Source organism: Nicrophorus vespilloides, unplaced genomic scaffold (assembly GCF_001412225.1).
Source record: "Nicrophorus vespilloides isolate i.1.1-1 unplaced genomic scaffold, Nicve_v1.0, whole genome shotgun sequence".
Taxonomy (NCBI): Eukaryota; Metazoa; Arthropoda; class Insecta; order Coleoptera; family Silphidae; genus Nicrophorus; species Nicrophorus vespilloides.
In genome coordinates this window covers 31,783-55,899 of record NW_017097073.1, presented here as the reverse complement: position 1 = coordinate 55,899, position 24,117 = coordinate 31,783, and the positions used below count along the sequence as shown (strand labels likewise).

At 30.9% G+C, this 24,117-nt stretch overlaps 8 protein-coding genes across 11 annotated transcripts; 3 read left to right on the top strand and 5 right to left on the bottom strand.

Annotated features, from left to right (window-relative positions):
• Window positions 1-130: 130 nt before the first annotated feature.
• On the top strand, window positions 131-585 carry LOC108558830 (transcription and mRNA export factor SUS1-like). The gene is made up of 2 exons (XM_017915860.1): window positions 131-287; window positions 338-585. The coding sequence occupies exons 1-2, from the start codon at window positions 226-228 to the stop codon at window positions 564-566; spliced, it is 291 nt and encodes a 96-aa protein (XP_017771349.1). The 5' UTR covers window positions 131-225; the 3' UTR covers window positions 567-585.
• On the bottom strand, window positions 541-2,315 carry LOC108558829 (KDEL motif-containing protein 1-like). The gene is made up of 4 exons (XM_017915859.1): window positions 2,097-2,315; window positions 1,382-2,044; window positions 1,089-1,326; window positions 541-1,031 (listed from the first exon to the last, which is right to left on the bottom strand). The coding sequence occupies exons 1-4, from the start codon at window positions 2,240-2,242 to the stop codon at window positions 609-611; spliced, it is 1,470 nt and encodes a 489-aa protein (XP_017771348.1). The 5' UTR covers window positions 2,243-2,315; the 3' UTR covers window positions 541-608.
• Window positions 2,316-2,597: 282 nt separating this feature from the next.
• LOC108558828 (glycerol-3-phosphate dehydrogenase, mitochondrial) lies at window positions 2,598-9,988 on the bottom strand. Of its 4 annotated transcripts, XM_017915857.1 has the most exons (11): window positions 9,494-9,702; window positions 5,650-5,772; window positions 5,055-5,598; window positions 4,699-4,995; window positions 4,438-4,641; window positions 4,187-4,381; window positions 3,940-4,131; window positions 3,474-3,883; window positions 3,292-3,390; window positions 3,144-3,245; window positions 2,598-2,787 (listed from the first exon to the last, which is right to left on the bottom strand). In XM_017915857.1, the coding sequence occupies exons 2-11, from the start codon at window positions 5,752-5,754 to the stop codon at window positions 2,653-2,655; spliced, it is 2,283 nt and encodes a 760-aa protein (XP_017771346.1). In that variant the 5' UTR covers window positions 5,755-5,772; window positions 9,494-9,702; the 3' UTR covers window positions 2,598-2,652. The 4 variants fall into 4 exon arrangements, with proteins under 4 accessions (XP_017771346.1, XP_017771344.1, XP_017771345.1 ...); XM_017915855.1 differs by lacking the exons at window positions 3,292-3,390; window positions 9,494-9,702 and adding an exon at window positions 9,760-9,988; XM_017915856.1 differs by lacking the exon at window positions 3,144-3,245.
• Window positions 9,989-13,181: 3,193 nt separating this feature from the next.
• LOC108558826 (transcription initiation factor TFIID subunit 12) lies at window positions 13,182-14,207 on the bottom strand. The gene is made up of 4 exons (XM_017915853.1): window positions 14,063-14,207; window positions 13,690-14,001; window positions 13,435-13,630; window positions 13,182-13,374 (listed from the first exon to the last, which is right to left on the bottom strand). Exons 2-4 carry the CDS (start codon window positions 13,999-14,001, stop codon window positions 13,244-13,246), a joined length of 639 nt encoding a protein of 212 aa, XP_017771342.1. The 5' UTR covers window positions 14,063-14,207; the 3' UTR covers window positions 13,182-13,243.
• An 824-nt stretch (window positions 14,208-15,031) lies between these two features.
• On the top strand, window positions 15,032-16,967 carry LOC108558839 (porphobilinogen deaminase). The gene is made up of 5 exons (XM_017915868.1): window positions 15,032-15,257; window positions 15,317-15,389; window positions 15,453-15,639; window positions 15,697-15,961; window positions 16,020-16,967. Exons 1-5 carry the CDS (start codon window positions 15,213-15,215, stop codon window positions 16,896-16,898), a joined length of 1,449 nt encoding a protein of 482 aa, XP_017771357.1. The 5' UTR covers window positions 15,032-15,212; the 3' UTR covers window positions 16,899-16,967.
• Window positions 16,968-16,983: 16 nt separating this feature from the next.
• On the bottom strand, window positions 16,984-17,806 carry LOC108558840 (mediator of RNA polymerase II transcription subunit 20). Its single transcript, XM_017915870.1, has one exon. The coding sequence runs from the start codon at window positions 17,670-17,672 to the stop codon at window positions 17,052-17,054; it is 621 nt and encodes a 206-aa protein (XP_017771359.1). The 5' UTR covers window positions 17,673-17,806; the 3' UTR covers window positions 16,984-17,051.
• Window positions 17,807-18,333: 527 nt separating this feature from the next.
• Window positions 18,334-19,456, top strand: LOC108558824 (nucleoporin NUP53). Its single transcript, XM_017915851.1, has 2 exons — window positions 18,334-18,430; window positions 18,494-19,456. The coding sequence occupies exons 1-2, from the start codon at window positions 18,423-18,425 to the stop codon at window positions 19,383-19,385; spliced, it is 900 nt and encodes a 299-aa protein (XP_017771340.1). The 5' UTR covers window positions 18,334-18,422; the 3' UTR covers window positions 19,386-19,456.
• Window positions 19,457-19,523: 67 nt separating this feature from the next.
• LOC108558825 (glucose-induced degradation protein 8 homolog) lies at window positions 19,524-20,744 on the bottom strand. Its single transcript, XM_017915852.1, has 4 exons — window positions 20,506-20,744; window positions 20,253-20,449; window positions 19,992-20,189; window positions 19,524-19,934 (listed from the first exon to the last, which is right to left on the bottom strand). The coding sequence occupies exons 1-4, from the start codon at window positions 20,615-20,617 to the stop codon at window positions 19,758-19,760; spliced, it is 684 nt and encodes a 227-aa protein (XP_017771341.1). The 5' UTR covers window positions 20,618-20,744; the 3' UTR covers window positions 19,524-19,757.
• Between the last annotated feature and the right edge of the window lie 3,373 nt (window positions 20,745-24,117).

Below are 24,117 nucleotides of genomic sequence, written 5' to 3'. Positions count from 1 at the left end.
ATAAAGCAATTACTATTATTTATATTCATAAAAATGTAAAAATGAACAGATAATTAAGCCAAATTATAAATGAATATCATTAATAACTTGTAGCTAACTTCATGTATGTACTTTTTGATAATATATTTTCGATTTAGGTTATATTTATTTGACAATTGAAAACATCCAAACTGATCCAAACACAAACAAATTTGTTCAGCCAAGTGCTAATATACATTACTCCTAATGAAGATGACACAAGAGGATAAAATAGCATATCATCTAGACACAAATAATGCTTTGGACAGGTAATAAATCATATTATTTACATTACTTTTTAACTCAATATTTGATTTAGGGTGACTGAATTAGTACATACCAGATTAGTTGATTGTGGTTGGAGAGATCAGGTGAGATTGGCCTGTAGGAAGGCTATCTCAGATAGTGGAGATCGAATACCTAGTGTTGATGAGTTGATCAACAATATCACTGGAAATGCAAGAGGGATGGTACCAGACTCAGTGAAAAAAGAGCTCCTTCATGAATTAGAGAAAATTTTAGTCAATGTTGACAAAGTTGCTCATTGATTTGAACAAGTATTTTTTATTTAACATATATTTAAAAATCATTTATAGTTCATCTTTGTGTAATGTGTTTGTTCCACATTGGCATACTTGTGCTTCAGGTGGTTGTTCAACAATGTCCATGCCTTCAATTATATTGACTGAGCTTACAAGAAGTTTGCTATACTCATTGAAGAGATGTGCATGGTAACAATATATATCTTTAGGTAATAAATTTTCATTTGAATAATGTCTAGCATTATTTGCAATAATCCTAGCTTCCTCATCATTCTGCATAGCCCACTTTAATTTATCTAATAAATCAGATAAATCTTTTTCAACAGGAATGTAATGAACATTTGGTTTTAAATCATTGTAAAAATGTTCATAATATTTAGACTTTTGCTTAAGGACCAATGATCCTCCAGCTAATAAATAGGGAAACCTGTAAGCTGCCACTGTTCCGTCTATGCTAACCTGGTATTTGTACTGAAAATTAAATAAAATATTAATTAATAATTATTGCTAAACATTTCGAATGCCTACATCAAAGAATTTATAAAAAGAAATGTGTTCAGATTTGGGTCCATATTTCGCTTCTTGATCTCTATAGAAAAAGAAATTTGTTAGAGAAGCATTGAACATATCAGGATTATCTTTAGCAATCTCTATAAGCTTAAGTCTAGCTGCATTTGAGTCACGACCTCTCCAAAATGCTACTGGCTCCTTTTCATCCCACGATCGATCGTTATTACCTTGAACTGAAAGCATGTCCAGCATAACTCTATAAACAAAAATAATTAGAAAAACCTATTAAAAAAAATATTTTAAAATAGAACCTTCCCATATTTTCCAATGTAGATTCAGTTATATCATAGGTTGGCATAATTATATCAAAAGAATCTGTGCTTCCACACCATGACATAATGGGGTATTTTTCAGATATATCATTCACTAAAGGCCAATCTCCAAGATTAACAAAGAATTCCATGTTTGGCAAAAATAGCTTTCTGGTCATTGATAATAAAATATTATCCATGAACATTTTGAAACCTACATACTTTCCATAACATGTTCTATATACTTTGTTTTCAAATATCACATAATGACATAAACTTATGGACTGTGGTTTATTATATTTATCAATTATCTTTTTTCTTAACTTATCAAAATCAATTGTTTTAAACTGACTTAAATCCCTTGATATTTGTTTTGGTAATTTTGCACATTTCATATTATCCAACCATTCATTAACATTCCATTTCGGGCAAATGCACTGTTCAGGATGAACAATATTATCTATTATGTATGGAGATTTAGCTAAATGTATATCCTTGTATTTCACATTTATTTCCATATAACTGCAGCTATCGTATAGTTTGTATCTCATAATGTAAGATCCATCTTTCCTATTCAAGATATTTGACCAAACTCTGCATGGTCTCTTCTTATCTAAACTTAACCCATTCACTTTAAATGAAATGTTATCATTTAATTTAGACCTGCAATTGACAATATTGAAAAACTAGGAATAAACTGAATTTACTCACTCACAAATTTGTCTGTAAAAAGAAGTATCTGGCTGGTAAAACTAAATTTTGGGGCTCCAAACCTGGGCCCCAAATCTTAACATCACTTAAATCAACATCACTTTGGTATGTACTTTGTAAAATGGAGATTATTATTAATAAAGCATACATTTCTTTGGTTTAATGTATCATGTATAATTCAAATAAAACACAATGAGTTTGTAGATATTGTATTGTTCATAGTTAAATGGAAAGTATCTATAATTTGGTTGTTTCAAGCACCATCTAGAGGTGGAATGATGTGTATTAAAAGAATAAGGAGTTGCATATTCTAATTAGATTAAAAAAACTTACCGGTCATAGTAAATCTTGACATACCCAAAATAAAAATGAAATAATGTTAAAAGATTTCATCACTATTTTTCATTAAAAGGTTAACCATAAAGAAAAATAAAGAAACTAATAATAATTATAATAAAATATATCATAGATATTTTATTTTTCAGATAAAATGTTCATTTTGGACAATAAATAACAACGGGTATAATTAAAAGATTTTCTTTAGATAATTAAAATTCAATTTAAAGACCACCGCCACTCCTTTCAACGCTAATTTTCTTCTTCAGCATTTCCTTTTCATGCTTCTCTTCCTCCAGTTCAGCCATTCTTGCGAATCTCGAATATGCTACATGACCTGACTTGATAGCCGACATCATCTGCAAAAATTAAAATAACTATTAGAATACATTCAGCAAATTTTATAAACAATGTTATAATTAATTAAAGTGCAAATAAAATCATAGTTTTAAACGCAAAAATAAGCCTATTAAAGTTACTTAATTTATAGACAGGAAATATTTTAGAAATGTTATTAAATTATTTTTTTTGATGCTAGCTCATCACTTTCAAAGTTTAAAACAATATTTAATATTAATAATATTAAAGTGCGATTGAAACCATGCATTTTTTTATATCAAGCTAATACAAGCTTATTTAATAAGGTCGTGGCATCATCATTAAGGGACAAGCACAACAAATATAGTGCATTATGCTTAAAAGAGTCAATGCAGACCTGTAGGTATTCATCAAGTTCAACTTGTCCATTCATATTTGAATCAATTTCTTTTAATATTTCATGTAATTCCTCACCGGGAACTTCTTTCTCACCGTGCAACTGGAAAGAAAAGAAAAATCTGTAATGCACGTTCGAGATTGCTTACCTGTAAATAATCTGATAAATCTAATTGGCCATTGTAAGTGGTATCTATGTCATTGAGGAGAAGGTGAACATCGTTATCGTTCAATCGAATGCCTAGATGCTAAATAATTTCCAAAATTCTTGATTATTGCGTCTCCTGTATTAATAAACAAATAAACAAAAAAACAGATTACAATCGATTACCTTGAGACTTCTACGAATGTCATTGATAGAGACGTATCCCTTACGATCGGTGTCTATAATTTGGAAGCGTTTGATGTATGTCTGAATCTCATCTTTGCTCAAATTGATCGGAATCTTATCTCTGCTGGCGCGGTTGACGTTCTGTCCCATTTCATACTGCAAAAATTCAGTGGCATCTTTGTGTTGCTTCTTCTTCTCCTCCTCGGACCAATTCAGTTCTTCAGCCATCACGTTGATTATATCTGGAAGTGCCTCCTGAGCAGCTTGAACATTAAGGAACGCCAGACGCAGACGTCTTGCAATCATATCAGTTGCGGTCATCGCGTATTCCCGAACTCCGTATCGCACCTCTGCATCGATGTATGGAAATTCTGGATGCACTTTGTTACCAATAATTGGCCATCTTTTACCTTTAAATCAATTTATTTAAAGTTTTTCTGTCGAATTTTCAGATATTATTAATTACCCGTTATAGTTGCTAATTTGGCTACAGCAAAGGCCCTGTCGCCGTAAGAATTTGCTAAATGTTGAGCAACTTCGCAGTCAAGACCGAAATCTTGTACTAAACGAATGTACATTGTTGGAGTCCAGCCGTGAGCTCCCTCCATCAATAAGCCATCGGTTTGGCTCAATTCGAATTTAGGTTGCAAACTGCAAGCTGAAAGTTTTAGCCGTTAAAAAATGTTTAAGAATTAGTTCATTGATGGATGTACCTTCAATTGCAGCGTCTATAGTTTCTTCAGCCATGGATCTATACGTTGTCCATTTTCCTCCAGCTATAGTGATTAATTTAGAATCACTCACATGCACAATATGATTTCTAGCTAAAGATTGTGTATCCGGTTTGTTTGGATCAGAAACTAAAGGTCTGATTCCGCTCCAAGCTGATAATACGTCACCACGGCGTACTGTAAACAAGAAAACCTTGTAAAAAAATAATTATTAAAATTCGTTTGAAATATACCTTCAACGTCAGGATTGAGATAGTTTTTCACTTCTTCTAAGATAAACATAATTTCGTCTTCGGTTGGTTTGGGATTGTGCGTCACCTGGCATGGAAGATCAGTTGTACCTGCAATAGTTTGCTTCTGCCACGGTAAGAAGAAAATTACTCTTCCATCGCTGGTGGATGGATCTAAAAGTCCCATTTGTTCTGGACTGTAATACCCTAAATTTCGCGTCAATAAATAATTATCTATTTGATTTTCAGCAATACTAATTATACCTGGCAGAACTATGTGTACTCCACTACTTGGAGCGCATATTTCTTTAATTTTGATATTATCCATTTTCCTAATAGTATCTGTGAAAGGTCCCGTAGCATTTATGACGCATTTAGCAGGTATCTTCCACTCTTTTTGCGACAGCTCATCTTTAACATGCACTCCGCAAATTATTTCTTTTCCGTCATTGGTCGGTTCTTTGATTAACCCTGTTACTTTTACATGGTTGACCACGGTCGCTCCGTGTCTGGTTGCAGTTAAGGCTATGGCCAAATTCATCCTAGCATCGTCCTGTTGACCTGCAAAGCGAGTTCCCGTTCTATAAATTATTCAAAACTCAATTTCCATGGTTTATTACCATCGTAGTACACAATGGCACCGCATAATTTATCTCCGCGCAGCATGGGGAACAACTCCAGGGCGTTCTTCTTGGATAATAGATAGGAGCCTCCAATGTTTTTCGTACCAGCTACTAAATCGTACATCTTGATACCGAACCAGTAATAAGGAACCTGCCACCATTGATACACTGGCAACATTATTGGCAGTGGATGCGCCAGATGCGGAGCGGAATGGAGCATCGTAGCCCTTTCGTGTAATGCTTCCTTTACCATTTTGTACTGGTCATAATCCAACTGCATGATAGCTTTTTGCAGATAGCGAACACCACCGTGGATAAGCTTCGTACTTCTGCTCGAAGTCCCGCTTGCAAAGTCATCGGCTTCTATAAGTGCAGTCTTAAGGCCTCTAGTAACAGCATCTAAGGCACAACCGGCTCCAGTGGCACCGCCACCGATGATCAATACGTCGAAAGATTCCGTCTGAAGAGATTTGATTTGTTCCTCGCGTTTAGGCAACGGTCGTTTGTTTCTCTTTTGGTTTTGGTGCGCTTTAACACTCCACTAAATAAAGTCATATAATATTCACCTTCATATCTCGTTAATATATCTCACCCTATCGATGTCGACGTCATTGTTTAATAATAAATAAGTTGCAAGTCCGGCGCCCACAGCTCCGGCTACTCCACTAATAACTATTTTCTTCAGTTTCGATGCCATTTCAGCTACTTAAATGTCCTAAAAATAAACAAAAAAAAACGTTGTCGATCACATTTATACACTGAGTATGTAATTTGTAGAGAAGTACTTTTCATTGAAACGCACAAATTTCGAAACTAATTGAAATTATCATGTAGCCGGTTTATTATTGAAAATGCAATAATCGATGATGCGTTTCGCATGTATTTCCCAACTTGTAATCAGTCGAGTATAATTTTTATTATCGTATGTCTAGTGTGAACATTACGTGCGTGATGATGGAACATCGAGATAATATACCAAATTATGATTAGTACACCATTAATTGATTCTGTTTTGTTTGCTTGAAATAATTGTGCAACGTGCTCTTGCATAACCAATCCTCCAAACTAGTTCACAGTGCGCCAAAGAATTAACAATTATTCTTTTGGAGTAGGTCATACATTCAACTTTCATTTCTTAAAAAAAAACATATATATCTCACATTATATAATAATCATTATAATATATAAATCGCTTTATTTTTTAACATATTAATAACAGATAATACAAGTCATAGGTTTTTTTTTTGGTTATTCACGAAGTTTCGAGGTGAATCATCAGACTCAAAATTGATTAAACCAAAAGTAAATACCTATTAGATAAAAATATTTTTTTTTACGAAATTAATTTCCGCCAATGTATATGACGATTTACTTTTTTTAAGTTTTACGTATAGCAATGTTCATGATTTAATCTTGTGTATTTCTTAATCGGAGATTTAATTCGGGCTCTGGGGTTATCAGATGGTTTGAAATATTCCGGTTCTGGCATTAAATTCATCAATTGTACGGTGGAATTCTATTTCAGAAACATGTGAATATCCAAATAAAAACGCGGTTGGAGTTTGAACGCACGCACGGAACATCCAATATCACGCTGCATAATTTGCACAATTTCGTGTTTGCAAATTTCATAATCTAAATATATGCTCAGTATATAGTTTTTATTTTGAAATTTTATTAGTTGTTCTTATATTACTTTCATCTGCATTAAGTATTTTGAGATTGTTGCAGTTTTAAGACTTGTTATTCCATTTTTTTAACAAAGTGATAGAAATCTTTGGGAAAACATAGACTATTGGTTCACATGGACTCTTAATACTTGAAATAATATTTATCTTTATAACATTACTATTATGTAATAACTATGCACAAGTCGATGTAATTTATTTGCAATCATCAACAAATTGAAAGTTAACACATATATCTTCAAACTAAAAATATGAAAATCTGTTTCAGTAAACATTAAGCTAGTATACATTTCACAAAATATGCACTACATTAAAAATTCTCGATTCTGTATAAATATAAACATAATTTAATAAAATATTAAAGTTTGAAGTAATAATATTTGCACATGTTTGTTTTACCTATGGATTTGGCGGATATGATAACATCTAAGCTCAACTACAAATAGTAAGATTAATTTTATCATCTATTGCGTAAAAAATATATAAAAAGCATCATTCGTTGAAACACTAAATTATAAACAATTTGGATTATTTCCTATGAACTTTTCGTTCCATTTTGCAAGGCAAGATTAATGGAATTCGAATAATCCATCGTATTATTTGATTCAATCTAGGTGATAATATCCGACGAGTTATAAAACAAAAATAATGGAATCTACATTCCACACATTCAAGGTAATACAAATTAAATATTTTTACCTGTGCATGCGTTTTGTATATAGAATAATTGTTTAAGAAAACTATTAATTAATGTAACTGTAATTTTTACTTATTCATATTTGAAACAATTAAAAGAACGAACTTACTCAATCCTTTACATTCCAATAAATATGGAATATTAAGGTAATAGTAGAATTAAGTAGAGATAGACGCGATATATTAGATGCTATTATTGAAATATTCAAACCGAAGAATAAAGTTATATAGAAGTTCTATTGTATATAATGACGACTTAATACTGAATCAATTTATTTTGCGTAAATTGAGAAATGTTAATATAATAGTTAATACTATTAATCAAGTTATTAGATATTTCCTAGACGTTCAAAAAAATATAACATATAGTATAGGATAGAAAAGAATTTATTCTAAGAACAATATAATACGTTAAAACATAGAAAAAATAAGCCTTATTTATACAAAGTTATTAACCGCGATACAACATAAGTTCACGTCATTGTATGTGGTTTTAATCAAATGTTTTTTATTTGTGTATTAAAATTGTATAATACAAGCTATGTAGTCAGTGTACTTCAATTAGTTAGTATTGCAATATTTTGTTTTCAATATCAGCGGAAATTTTCGATTGAAATGCTATTAATGTAAATTAAGAAAAGCAATCTAAAGTATTTCATAACTAGGATAAACAAGAAATGGAAAAGTGTTTACTAATTACTTAATAAATTATTTAATGCGTATATTTATTAAATGAAACGTAAAAATCAAATATAAATGAAGACAGTTGCTGAATAGCGATCAATACATTTAACAAGGGCAATAGGTCACAAATTGTGCTTTTTTCATCCCATGATAAATTTTAAATTACTTTTTTTTTAATGGAATTGGAAATATTAATTACGTTTGGGTCTATTTGAAATGCAGAATACTTGAACACGTTTAATTGTTCATTATTCTATTAATATTGAAAATGTCCATAGTTGTTCTTCATTTTTAAGTATTATTGTAATAACTTTTAATATCTAATTATTTTAATATAGTTATGAATTATTTCAAAAGTAATAAAATTCAGTGTTTATTAGTTCTAAATAAATACAATTATTTATACTTTATATTTTTTAGATGTTATCTTAATGTTTATTATTATTTTAATGACAAATAATTTTCTTATATTTTTCGATTACATTTATAAATATACTTATTCAGCTATAAAAATCATTCAGTTAGTTGATAATTTTTGTAACAAGATTGAGAAACGATGATCTAAAGAATCATAATTTAAGGATAAGTATATAAAGTGGAACCTCGTTTCTATAGTGCTCGTACAGTTTTTCCCATATAAACTAATGTATATATGGGAATAATGCGTTCCATGTCGGAAAGAAGGATAACCTGATAGTTCAGCCTGAGAATTTTTTGAAAATTCTGCACACCGAAAAAGTTTGGGAACCTCTGTTTTATTCTATATTATTATTATTTATTTAATTTATGTTGTTTTTGTTCTAAAATATTGGAAATGTTTGAACCACAATTAATTAGAAAAGAATTACAAATTCAAACATGTGTATAAAAAAGATATACTAATTACAATTGTTTCAAGGTTCGTTGCTAAAAAACAATATGAGGGACACACAAAGTTGAGCTAACTATTACATTGATGCTATATTTTGTATTTCAATGTCAATGAATAAAAAGACTGTTGCGTTACGCTAATCGATAAATGTTGTGTTTTTCTTAGCAGTTTAAATATCTTTGAAGTATGTGAGTAGGAAAGAAAAGTGGTCTCGGAAAACGATGCTTGAAAAATTAAAAAATAGAAGTACTTGCTATTTTCATTTCCGCACTTTAATTTATTATTTTCAATTCCGAGTGGCGTTGGAAGTAGTCGGAGAGGACGATGTAAGGGCATCCGTGTGAAAAGGGCGCACAGGCTTGACCTAAATAGGTTCCTTCTTTCCTAGACTACTCTTAATTGCAACGAAGACGTAACAATTCGTAGATGATATTAGATGTTGATGATGATCAGCGAAAGAGGCGGTTGCAGTGCGCACGTGTAGTAATGATTTTTACCTGTGGATTTGGTTTTTCCATTTACCAGGATGAGGAACCACAGAACACACACACGCTCTCTCTCATCGACTACATAAACAGAAATGAAAACGAGATAGATGCGAGGCTACGCGACCACGCGGAAACCTACTGAAAGATTCGCGTCGCGCTTCCAACTATATATATATGTGCGTACATATATATGTATATTGATCCGACGGAAGCGTCGGGCCTCTACTGTGTGGGAGCGAGGAGCGTTCGCTGCGAACCCAAATCGTAGGACTTACCTTGAAATAGTTGCTGCATGTGACAATAGATTCGAAGCTTCGACCTAGGTTGTTTTTCAACGAGCATTTTCTTTGGCCAAAACAGTAGAGGAATTTTGCTGGGCACTGCTCCAAGTAGATTCCCCACGTTGAACAATTATAGGTGCTCGCACGTATCATGTGTGCATCGTAATTAATCACAACGCTAATAATTGCGTTTGCAATTTACTGTTCTGCATAGGTTTATTGTTTTTCTACGTAAATTACAGTTATATAACGAAATCCGATGGATCTGCATCTATTTACAAATACTGGTTATTTTCGACGCCGAACCACGCCAATTTTTTATCTCGAAAATAAACAAAAGACCGCATTCATTTATTGCGGTCTCATTTCGCTTTTACAACTAACTAAATTACTTTATTTACAATCATCCTAATGCACACATTGCATAAAGTCATAATGAACTTGTAGAGCATAACATAACACTTTTTATCAAACTACTTCATTCAATGAGTAATTAAAACGATATGATAAATGAACGGTACTTATTAATTGGACTAAAACTAATAATAGTCGATATTATAACTTGCAACACATATACGAATTAATGTAATCATATCCAAGGTCTTTAAAAATGAAACGTTTAGGCAATTGTGATTTATGTTAGTTGTGTTAACAGTCTTGATACTACAAAAGATTAAGCTTATTTCAGGTTGTATAAAAGTAATTGAACAGTAAACATTTCTCCTACATAATATGTATATTGAGTAAATGAATATCTGTTGGTATGGATAATTATATCCAAGGTCTTTGAAAAACGAGAACTTACTCAATTACAAATGTTCTTTAGTTTTGAAATATCCTATTAATAAACTATGATCATTCAAGCTTATGCAAAAAAAATCTGAAGATGTTTGTTCAATTGTATAATTATAGAATTGTTTATTTATCAAAAATGAAATAACTACTTCTCTATTTAATATAAACAAAAATATACTAATTATGCGATCCCAAGTAATCTTTATTCGCCACTGAATATAATAATATTTATAGCATTTTTAATGTGTTTTTCATATGTTTCAGACAACATCAAAAGATACTGCATTAACATATTATATAAAATATTCTTCAACTTCGGTTATATAAAAGTTTTTCTTTACCATACGTTTCTTGATCATTAACTATTTTTTAAATTAATTTAGATAGCGGATAGACCTAACATCAGTAGTGTTTGCATAGTTTTTTGGTTATAATTTGATTCCTAAATACGTATTTATTTTTATTTATTTATGTATTACTGGTGTTATAAACATTATTATTTTTACATTTAGAGCCATAAAGACATCCAAATTTGATATATTTAACATATTTATTGGCCACACTTATGACCAAACGGCGTATATTTATATGAATAACATTGTTTTTATGTTATAATGAAAAATAATAATTTTGAATTATAAATAAATAGATTAACTATTATTTTTGTCGATAAAAGCCAATTAGATATGATTATATGTATTAATTACACTTTCGAAATTGGGGTTTTCCAACAACGTATGAAACGTACAACTATTGGTGAAAATATTTTAATAACAAGTTTCATCAATTTAAAAAAAACAATAATTTGTTTATACCTCTTGATTAGATCATTGACAATGTGGGGTTTTACGTTATATTAAATTTTAAGTAGTAAATATTGACAACTACATAAATATGTTTTAAGTCAAGTGTACTATATTTTTCATGTATTTTTTTAATTTAAAATTACTTAATACAAAAAACATAAATACATTATGCTTATACCAGTGGTTTCCAAACTTGATGTTACTGCGCCTTCCTCAAAAATATATAATCATTTGGCGCCCTCCCTGCCTATCCATTTCATAAAATAGATAAAAGTTTAGCAGTCATTTGGAAAATTGCTAACTGTAACTAATATTCGCGGCTCCCCTTAGACTAATTCGCGCCTTCCTAGGAAGATGCGCTTCACAGTTTAGAAAACGCTAGCTTACACTATGGGTGGTATAGAGCAGTGCTCCCCAACCTTTGTATCGCCGCAAACCGGTCAACGTGATTTAACATTTTAACTCATTATAACGCAACGAAACTGAAACCGTTTTATCCACGGACCGGTACTATTTGATCCACGGACCCGTACCGGTCCGCGGACCAGGGATCACTGGTATAGAGCGTGTCGAAGTATCGGAAGTATAAGTATTAAAAAATTGTTTTTATTTATGTTTTATGAATGAAATATGTATATTCTAAAATGACCATTACATTAACATTATTATTTTGTAGTTAAGTACTGTAAAAACTTTTATTTTTTAAACACATGAGTGAAATGACTAATACTTTAATATTTGTTCTTATATCAAATTCCTTCGATTGTTTCTTAGTGCTCTCAAGAAACAATCCAAGAAATCAAATCCTTTTGGAACAAAAAATAAATATATAAAACAGTTTATTTTCTTGAACTTTGATATATTTTTTCGAAAACAATCCCGTAATACTAGTAGCTCTACCATGTATTAAATTCATACATTTCTATGACAAAAATTCTATTTGGAACAATTGATACTAGAGGTCCTTGCAGGTAGTTTCTTGAATCCTCTCTTCGTGTATTACTCGGAAGTCACCCTCTAAACACAGGACGTGACGTCATATGCGCCTTATACCTGCTAGCACATATAAGGTAGTTAAAGAACCGTTCATAGGAATTTTACAAAATCAGAATTTAATGTTTGCTAAATTATATTAAAACAAACACCGAACATGTCCATACGGAATTTTTAGAAACAATATTTTAATGAACTCCTTCAATGTGCTTATATTGTACTTAAATAGTAATGGAACCTAGTCTTTAAATAAATATTATATATGTTTTTAGTTAAGAAAGACCTATGGTCAATAGCTTTTTCCAGGATTTAAACTTTTTTATTTTATTATTATTGTTATGAATGAAAATTTTTATTTTTTTTTACTATTCCAATGAATAATAAACAAAATTTCATGTATGACAACATACAAAGGGAAATAATTGTTATTTTTGCAATTTAAAATTTGATATTTGCGTGTATGTTAAAGTGAAATATATGTTTAAATTCCATCCTGCAAATATTTATTACATTTTCAAATTTAAAGTTTTACGATAATTTGTATATTCAGTTCAATAAATAACACTTGTTATGCAGATGTTATTACTTTACCTATTTTCAATTTTACTCCTTGAACGAATAACCTTCCAAGCAGGTATTGACATATTTTGTTAGAAGTAAATAAGGAAAGGAAATATTAATTACTTAGATAATTTAACTAAAAAGTATGAAGAAATATATTTATTGAAAGAAGAAAAGAACAATCTGAGGTTCAATAATTTTAATTTTATATCTTAACATTATATCAAATATATTAGACCTATAATAAACTTCCTACTTAAATTTAAATTATCACTATAATGCTTGTAATGTATTTAAAACCATTGTAATGTTAAAAATTCAGTTTAATACTTTTTCAATGCATTACGTATCAGTGCTAAACGTTGCTTATGAGACTCAGTTACCAAACTCTTTCGCTTATATGGTCTCAACTCATCTGTTCCAAGACCAGGAGCCCACATGTTAAAGTTACGATCTGAAAAACAAGTAAGAAAATTATAAATAATGCAAACACTGAATATAATTGATATCTTACTTATAAATTGTTGAACATCTTTCACTTCAATATTATTCACATGTCTATGTTTTGCTATCATGCTGGCACCATTCAAAACACGATCAACAAAGTCATCAACATAACTCAACAATATCTCTTCAACTTCATCTTCCATATATATATTTGGGTCTATGTCTCTCACTAAATCCGACATCCTTGTCTTGGACAGTACTTGCTAAAAATTCAATTGAATTGAGTTAAATCTATTCAATTGTTATGTTGAAATTGACTTACCTGCAATGGTTCTGATGGTGTGGCTGCATTTGATGCTGTGGAATTATGGACAACCTTCTGTGAATTTGCAGCTTGAACAGGTACACTTTGGACACCCATTGCTCCAGAAATAGGTAGAGAATCCATCATAACACCAGTTTTGATCTCTCCACTCTTATTAACAACAGTTGGTGGGTTTGATAAGGCAGTTGCTATTGGTAATCCATTATTAGCATTAACGTTAGTCATTATTGCATGCGACAAAGGTACAGTGTGATTTATCACTATGTTTTGAGGCTGAATTATGTTGTTTGTTAGGTTAGGTATTGACATCTAAAATTACATTAATTTTTGTTAGAACACAGTGAAGGATATGAAGGAGAATTGTGCTTACCTTGGTGTTCCTTGTTTGTATAAACTAAAACTGAACTTTAAGAGACTAAAATGAAAATGTAAATAAACGAAAATTTATGTTGTGTCAAGAACATCGAGGTTAAGTTTATTCTACTTTTTAGTCATGCGCACTATGACTCAGGGATACCAACGTAGCTTCACAACATATTTTTAGAATATACAGGGTGAAACAGAAAATTAGCAAATTTACTTTACTCTCAATAATTTTTATTAATAAATGGTAGAGGCTCTTCTTAGATGGAAGAAACAGGAGGAATAAAAACAAATTATTAATTGAAAATAAATTAATATTTTTTGGAAAAAAAGTGAACTTTATCTTTTATTTTTATTAAAATAATAAAATTTATTACAACAAATTACAAAATTTAAAAAAATTAATACAAAAGTCCTATTTTCATTATTATTGTATGGAAAATATTTAGTATTATTTTTTTGTTACAAATTACGTACGAATAATAAAAACTATGCATTATTAATTAAAAACTTTTAAATTTATTTCAATAGAAAGGACAACAATAGATATTTTTTAAATTCTGGTTAAATATACAATATTTTCTTTTTTTAAGTGTTTCAATAACATGGTTAACTAAATAAAGAAGAAAAATCAAACAAAGATCACCTCCATTAATTTAGTATGGAAATTATCCGTTAACAACAAAAAAGTATGTATAATTTTAGATTCCTTAAAGAATTTAATTCTTCATTGTACCATATATGTATTAGTTCCTGAATAGTTAAGTGTAATTAGTAACAATTTGTTTCAATAACATCACAAATATGTGTCATTAGATGCTCACAATTTGTAGGATTGCTCTTATTGTCTATTACAACAAGCCCCCCTCCAAACAATTTCCCATAATTTTGATTTAAAATGATTTAAATGGTCGACCATGGTCGTTCTATGTATAAAAGAGCGACCCCGTATCTCGAGGAAGCAATTATGCAACCACTTTTCCTTGTGTGGTATATATGAACCTAAGCAGTGCTGGAGAAGCGTGCGAAAGCGTGACAGGAATTGTTTTGTTGTCGGTGATAAAGCATTTTTATCCAGCAATTATCTAGAGCTGCGGTTATTTTGTTATGAATTAAAGTGATTTTATTCTGTAAAACTGAAGTGCTAAATTAACACGATGTCTTCGAAAACGACAATACGTGTTGGATCAAGGAAAAGTCAAGTGAGTTTGCTCTACTTTCTAATTATGTAATTGAAATACTTAATTGATAATCTATTTAGCTTGCCCTTATTCAAACCAGACATGTTATTGGACTGCTGGAACAACTTAACAAGGATGTGAAATTTGAAATAGGTATAATTAACTGGATGCATATTTATATTACTTGTTAACACATTCAATTTATTTTAATTTTAGTAACTATGAGCACTTTGGGGGACAAGGTTTTGGATATCCCTTTACCAAAAATTGGGGAGAAATCTTTGTTTACCAAAGAATTGGAAACAGCCCTTTCTAATGGGCTTGTAGACTTTGTTGTTCATTCTTTGAAGGATTTACCAACTACTTTGCCTCAAGGTATGGCAATTGGAGCAGTATTAGAAAGGTAGACTGTGTATATTTGTGGACTTTCTAAAAATCTATATTTGGTTTTGTTACATAGAGAAGATCCAAGGGATGCATTGGTGCTGAGGAAGGATATGAAAGACTTGGATTTAAATACATTACCAGAGGGTAGTGTAATTGGAACTTCTAGTTTGAGGAGAGCAGCACAGTTATCTAGAAAATATCCTCAACTGAAAATTGCCGATATACGAGGAAATTTAAATACGAGACTGAAGAAACTTGATGAATTGGATACTTTCAAAGCTATTATTTTGGCTACAGCTGGATTGCAAAGAATGGGTTGGGACAGCAGGATATCAAAAGTACTTTTTTAAAATATACATTTGTTTACTAAATATAATTATATTTTGTATATTTCAGATTTTAGATACAGATGAGATATTATATGCTGTTGGTCAAGGTGCTTTAGCTGTTGAGTGTAGAGCCAATGATGAAGATACTATTAAATTATTGAAGCCCCTCTATGATGCCCAAACAGCAATTAGAGTGAACACAGAGAGAACATTCTTGAAAACTCTTGGAGGCGGATGTAGTGCCCCAGTTGCTATAAGTACAGATATCATCAATGATCATGGCATACATAATCTTGTAGTAAAGGGGGGCGTATGGTCTTTGGATGGAAAAGTGGAAATGATTGAAAACGATGAAATAAAGCTGGATTTAGCGAAGACTAAACAATGTAGCAGTTGTCCTTATAATAATACACAAAAGGCTGTGTGCACTAAAGATTATTGTCCTAAAACTGACATAGAATGTTTAAATGGTTGCGCATTTAAAAACGATGATTGCGAATATGACAAACCAAGGAAAATGATGAAAATTGACGTAGGAGCGAATAAAGAAGACATTCCTATAGAGCTATTGAAAAATGATCCACATGAACACTGCCCAATTCCTCTACCAGTTGGTGCTGATTTTATGGGGAAATGTCCATTCCTTGAATCGACGACATCTAATGGGAAGCATGTCAAAGTAGATGTCTCTAAACCTGAAGGCCTAGATATTTCCAAATGTCCGTTTTTCCATAACAAAGAAATACCGAAAAACGATGTGACAACCAGCGAAAATGAACAAGCAAATGATACCAATTTATATTGTGGATTGGTACCACATGATGACTTGCCTGAAGCCGTTATGAAAAACGCAGAGAAATTAGGCATACGATTGGCTCAAAAATTAATAAGCGCAGGTGCTTTAGATGTAATGGCCAAATCACAAGCAATAATCAGAAACTCTTGATTTTGTTTAGAGTTACAAAATAAAAATTTTAATCATTCTTAGGGGTGCATGGAAGTGAATGTTATAGTCTTGGTGTTATAAAAATTTATTATTTGTTAATTTCATGACAATTTTCTCTATTTTATATATATATTTATAAATAATAATAATATTTCATGTTCTCATGCCAGGTGATTTCCTAAACATTGTGAAATGCTCTAGATACTGATGAATTGTATCAATTGGAGTATAATTTTCTTGCATCCTTGTTGCCAAATAAGGTGGTGGATTACTCTGCACAGATGATCCCAGAACACCTTGCATAAATTCTCTTATCAACTCCCAGCACATTCCAGGTACAACACAAGGTCTATATTCGACCTCAACTAAAATACCTTTAAAGTTCTGACTCACTGTAACAGTTCCTAATTTCACACAGAAATCACCAATTTCAAAACGAGGCCCTTTTGATTCTGCCTTTGTTTGCTTTTTCGCTTGATAAAAGTAATTCATTTTAAGCATTAATAAGTCAAAGAGGCCATCTGCTGCCAATGGAATTGTTTTTGTACCAGTATCCAGAATAGAAAAACAACTTGCTGGTTGCTCGGAGTTGTGCAATACATGTACAGTCCTTGGTGGCCCTAAGTTTGCCACTGATGAGTATGTTTCACAGTCTACTAAGAAATGTCCTTGTTGAACTGCTCCCAGCGCAGATATTCTTTTTGTTAGTAATTCGATTGTCGCAGGTCCTGTCCTGTTTTCAATAGGAAACTGTTGTAAAATCGTAACACCCATTTCGTACTTTGTTTATTTCAAAACACAACAAAATAACTTTACTTAACCTATATTGAAAATATTATACTGTCAGCCGAAAAGCTAAACAGAGCTGCATGAAACGCTAACAAATTTAGTTTCTACAATTTGCACTGATGGCGCTTCTTAAAGTGGCGCGATTCTTGAATTAATTTATTCAATTTATGAATAACAAAATTTTCTGGATTATATTAATAATAATGGAAAAAAGGTTAATAAAATATTTTTTGTATAAATTTAGCTGAAGTGATTGTTATAGAATTAAAAAACGAATTATGTATAAAAAATGCTTTGTTTAAAAAAATAGCTGTTATATATTTTATTCGTAAATATTTCCATTTTTTTAATTAAACAAATTTATCCATTATATCGCAATTAGCATGGTATTTATTATGTTTCAACTCACAACTAAGGCTACAAAGTAAGCAATTATGTTATTGCCCCATAGATGGTAGTGTTATGTTTTGTATATTTTGAATTGAATTATGGATAATATACTTATATATAGTAACTAATTGTGAAGAAAAATAAATATATTTAAATTGGCCTAGTAAAATTCAATATGTATAGTATTTTAAGAAAGTTTTTTTATTAAATAAAATTCTAGTAATGTGATATTCCCGCCATTCGAAGACAGCTGTCATTTATGTTCTGTCAAAACAGGGAGTCATTTTCAACGACGCTGGGTGCTCGCAATTGATCATTTAAATTTTAAAATCCTTATAGACGCAAATGAACATGTAAGTAAATATTATTTTTTTCTTAAAGTCAGAGTTTTGGAATATGTTTGTTGTTTTAAACAGAATGGAACCAATGAATTTAGGAAGTCCACCATCAAGTCCAGCTTCCCCTAACCCTAATTATTTGCCTGCCTTTTTGATGGGAGATTCTCAACCTGCATCGCCGAGTCCTGCAATTTCGCCAGGTCGCAATAAAACTTCACTATTGAAACATCAATCAGGATACAGCAATACTCCAACCAATCTTCGACAAAAATTGTTTAATCAGTCTGTGAATGATTTTGGGGCACAAACTGGAATGACACCTTACAGCAGTCCAGTTGTAGAGAAAGGAGGCCCTCCAAAGCAAGGTTTATTTGATACAATGGATTCTAAACCAAAGAGTCCCATTTTAAATAGTACAATGCAGAATTTCAATGAACCTCCTATGTTTTCTCCAAATGATAGTATATCAAGAATAGGGAATGATAGTATAAATTGTTCCAATAACTTTAATGACAGCAGATTGATGTTCCAAAATAATCCAACATTTAAGTCTGATCGAGTGGATACTTTATGGGTAACAATTTTTGGATTTACTCCAAGCACATCTAGCATTGTTCTTGCACAGCTGGCAAACTGTGGAAACATTGTTGAAAAGAAATATCCCACACAGGGGAACTGGGTTCATATTAAATTCAGCTCACCCCATGAAGTTGTTAAAGCTTTATTGCTCAATGGAAAGTTGATATCGAATTACATAATGGTTGGCGTTATGCCTTATTATAATAAATTGGAGAATAACAAGGAAAACCACGACAATACTACAATGTACAGCTCGCCAATTCGCGCTAGGTCTCTCAGGACATCTTTTGTTGTACCTCAGAACTCTAGCACAGTTCTTAGTCCACAAAATGTTCCCCAAAAATCGACTGGAATTGTTACAAAAGCAATGGAATATGTTTTTGGATGGTAATTTTGCCAATAATTTGTGTTTCTTTAAATATTTATATATATTTTTTTTAACTATTACAATACTATAATAATAAATTGGTATATTTTATGAAACATTTTTTTTTCAAATAATTAAAACCATTATCTAATCAATCTTTTTTTTGTAAATCGTGTTTAAAAGAGGTGTCATATTATGTTGTTTTAATGTACTATAAAATAAATATAACAATTGTACCTAATCACTAAATATTCCATTCATTAGCCTAATCTATTATTATAAAATGAATTTTGTTTAGAACTGTGATATATGTATATACATACAGAAAACGTTTCGAGAATAAGAATTCATTTAAAAATCATACATGGATATATAAACAGAACAGTCTAATTGCTGTTATTCAGGACCTTCTATTTTACCTAAAGAGAGATCAGTCATTTTTGGGTATTTTGGGTTCTTTTTATCTAATTTATCTTGAGCCCAAAGGATAAGCTTCAAGAGTGTTGACAGCTTAGGCAAAGTACATTCTTGATGTTCCATTTTTAGTATAGCAGCATTCACCTCACTTGCAATCTGTAAATTATTATGTGAAATAATATTTTTTTTAATAAAATAGATAATTGTACATACTTTTTGTTTATGAGTTGGTTGAAGAAGATCTCCAAATGGTGATGTTAAAGGATCTTCAAATGCTAATAAAGCCACAGTCCTTTCTAGCTCAGATAATACTGAAGGATCTTCTTCTCCTGCTTCACTCAGATGAGACTGTGCAAATGCTAAAGCTTCCTCAACTCTGTTGTTTCTTATTAATTCAATTAAATGCAGTTGCTTAAAATAAAGTAGTTTATAAAATAAATATATGTATTCAAACTGGTAGTAGATTATTCTTACTTGCAAATGAAAATACAGGTATCTGTCGTTATCTAATAGCTCTGGATGTAGTTGATTGATGAATGCTGTAGCCTCCTGGACTCTTCCATTAATAATTGCATCTCGGATGCGAATCCTGTCATCCAAGGAGTTTAATTCAACTGTGGGCCCAACCCCAGATTCTTGTTGAAATTTTTCAGCTGCCTCCTTAAAGCCCTCTGCATCAAAAACAACTTAAAATTTTTGTCTCACTAATACTATAATTGGCACTTACCTGTCACCAAGTAATTCATAATCAATTTGTTCATACTAGATCGCCCAATATCCTTGGAATCCAAAAGACGGACCCAATCATCCTTGGAAGGTATGTCAGGTTTAAAATTCATTCTTTATATGTTTTGTATACTACAACAATCTATTTACAGCTGATGACATTCGACATTCATTTACAGCAATGTTATATTGCTGTCAATTGTCAAAACGTTTGTTTGGAGTTTACAGGAAATTGAATGGGAAAAGGCGGGATATATTTACAATTTTAAATATGGTACAAATATAACAATTGAATTAATTGATTAAAAATAATATAACTTATACCATTTCACGAAAAAGTCAACTTTTACTTAGCGTAGAAGAAATTCCGTTTTCTCGAAAGATGGCAGTAGTTTACCAATTATGTGAAGAATTTTATTATGAAATATTGTTATCAAACAAAAACATGCAAATAATAACAGAGTGTAACTAATAATAGACATTCTTGAAGTTATCTTATATATATTACGTAATGAACAAATTTAAATGTCATTTTGAATATATGTCTGGTATAATAATAAAATAAAATAATTGTAAAATAAAAAGTCATTTTTTGCAAAGAGCTATTGACCATAGCTCTTTCTGCTCTTAATCACTAGCAGTGTAAAGTGAAAGTCTATATTAATTTTGTTAAGAAAATAAGGATAAGATTTTTCAACAATTTAGAAAAATGTTTTAGTTTTTTAATGAGTGCATTTTATAGCATATGGTATTAGGTATTTTTAATAAGTTTATTAATTTAACTCTTTGAGGGGCGGTGGAACACATAATGTACCACCTTTGGAACATGTGTAGTAGGAAAATATTATAATTTTCAAAAAAAGGACAGTTAAGAGGAATTACCATTTAATTTGGTTGACGAAGTTGTCTGATTCAGTTGTCTGATTATATATTATTGTTTTCTTAATTAATATTATTAATGTTATGTTAGAAACCTATATAATTACTATTAGTTTATTCAATATTACTTTTATTTGCTTCTGTCAATCATTTCATTTATCATTTTGTATAGCATTTTTTTTTATTTTTATGTAAATAATCTCTACGTTGTCCCATTGTATGTTTTATTACCAATATCAATATAAATATATATTATTAAGAAAAGACTTCCCAAAGTATACAGAACATTCATATTTCTATTTACCACATACATAAATAAACTTGAATGTTGATATACAGTAGAGTTGACTCAATTGCATCAAACCACTGTGTTGTGTAAATATTTATAATATATTTAACTCTGATTTAATTACTTTTTAAGAAATACTATTATACCTTCTTTCATTATAAATCGTTTACATATATAACTTTTAACAAACGTATATAAATGTTATGAAATGGTAAGAAGATTTTTATAAAAACTCTAATATTAATACTGTTTGAAATAATTATATAATCAGTGGCTAGAAATAGACTAATAGACTAATTTATAAATAATTAAAACTTCTAGTTAATAATTAATATTGTACAGAGCAGGGTTTCCCAAAGTTTTCCTGAAATGGAACACTTCGTAAATTTTGAAATTTTCACGTGACACCTTGTATATTTTATAGGGAAGGTCAGTGTTTCTCAAACTTTTTGGTTCGTGAAAAAATTTAAAGGACCCACCGAAGAATGGGTATATATAGAAAAACATACCATTCTGTCTGTCATCAATGTTTCTGCGACCCTCCACTTTGAGATTCACTGGGGTAGGTAAGAACATATAATGAATACAATTAAAAAAAAACATTCATTTCAGAGATAAATCTATACTCTTTATTAATAGTACATCATTATTGTACATTAAGACTATTATTGATACTATCTTCAATAATAGTCTTAATGTACAGGTTTTTTTTTTCGTTAAGAAGTCCATGCTAATATTTGGTTTTTGCATTTTTAAGGTTCTCATGTTGTCCCTAAATCAGCGGTTTCCAACCTTTATGCTACTACGCCTCCCTTACATTTTATTGTTTTAATAGATTAAATAATATAGACACGTTTTATTTATTTGAAGATATTGTGGTATAAAAATTAATTTAATAAACATTTTTGGCGCCTCCCATGGCAAGAGTCCGCGCTTCCCCTGGGAGGTTGGAAACCGGTGCCCTAAATAGAAGCTTCTAAGCGGAAACAGGTTTATTTTGAAATAAGAGTATTTTCAGATTGAGAGTTATCAATTGTGGTTTCTTGTTCTTCTAATAATATAATCGTCTGTCCTTCAGTCGGTTCCGGTTGTTGGCATGAACTGTATGGTCTAGTGATTATCAGGTATCCTAGGGGCTGACTTAATGTATGATAATGTACGAATGGAAATGAAGTGATTTGTGAATTAACTGACTGTAGAAATATATGGAGCACCCGCAGGTAGCAGGGGCCTACGGAATGCGGGTGAAAGATAACAAATAGTTCTACGAAGATGTTCTGAAGGACATCAGCTGATAGAAGTGCCCAGGTGATGCAGTAGCGTCGGTGTCGAAGAACGAATAGCTTAGGTTGGCTGTGTGCGAGTGTATGCATTGCGCCGGACCAAAACAATATTTGATTTGATTTTGTAGTCTTGGCCTGCAGTTCGTCGGTTTCGTCGCGCTGTGCGCATTAGTTGGCATCATGGCGTTCGCCGGTGGTATCAGTAGGATTCGCCTCTTGAATAAAATCGAAGTTTGTCTGGGATTCCAACAAATACAATTTATTAACAGTGTTACAGTGATCCATGTAAGTGATCGTTTTTCATTCAGAGCCAGGAATGGCAAGCAACACCTTCGTCTAGGCTGTTCAATCAATTCAAATGAACCAACCATGCAACCTACCGTATTTATTATTTTGAATCATTCTGCTGGAGTCTGCATAGGTTACACCCCTTCGCGGTCTTCTGCAGTGCCGGTCCCGGCAAACCCAAACCTGTCCTACTCTCTCTATCTGCACCACGTTCAACTTTAAGTGAGGTTAACTCACCTTTATTTCTGAAACTATGCAATTACCGGATCTGTAAACTTGATCAATAAAACAAACAATAATATTTGCTTTAAGTTCATTAAACTAATTTAAATAAACTCAACAAGTTTGATGCAGGTCTCACATTTCTTTCTTTTTTTTTAGTAATAGTTGAACATTTCCAATTGGAATATTTATTTGTTCTTATTGGTACCTCGTTGAATATACTTAATAAGAAACTTTTGTTGTGTCTATTTCAATAACTTACAATTTTAGAACATTTTTACGCAGAATTCAGTTCTTGGCACAGGTTGTTAGTCTATTAATAGTAGCAGTAGTCGATTATCAAGACTTCTAAATTTAATTAACTAACATTTCTAAAAAAATAAAAACAGTTCAAAGATATATTATATAAACAATTTATTCTTTTAAATTGATTATCAAATGTATTTTATCAAAATATTTACTATAAAATTATTTTTTGATTATTGAGTCTTCTACATTTAATTCATATTATTAACATGTTTTGTATTAAATAATACGAATAAAAATGTATCAAATATATATAATTTAATTATATTTTATAAATCTATGAAAGTTAAGCATTGTGAGGTAGCCAATATACAGTTCCAATATACAGTAGTAATGCTGGAAATAA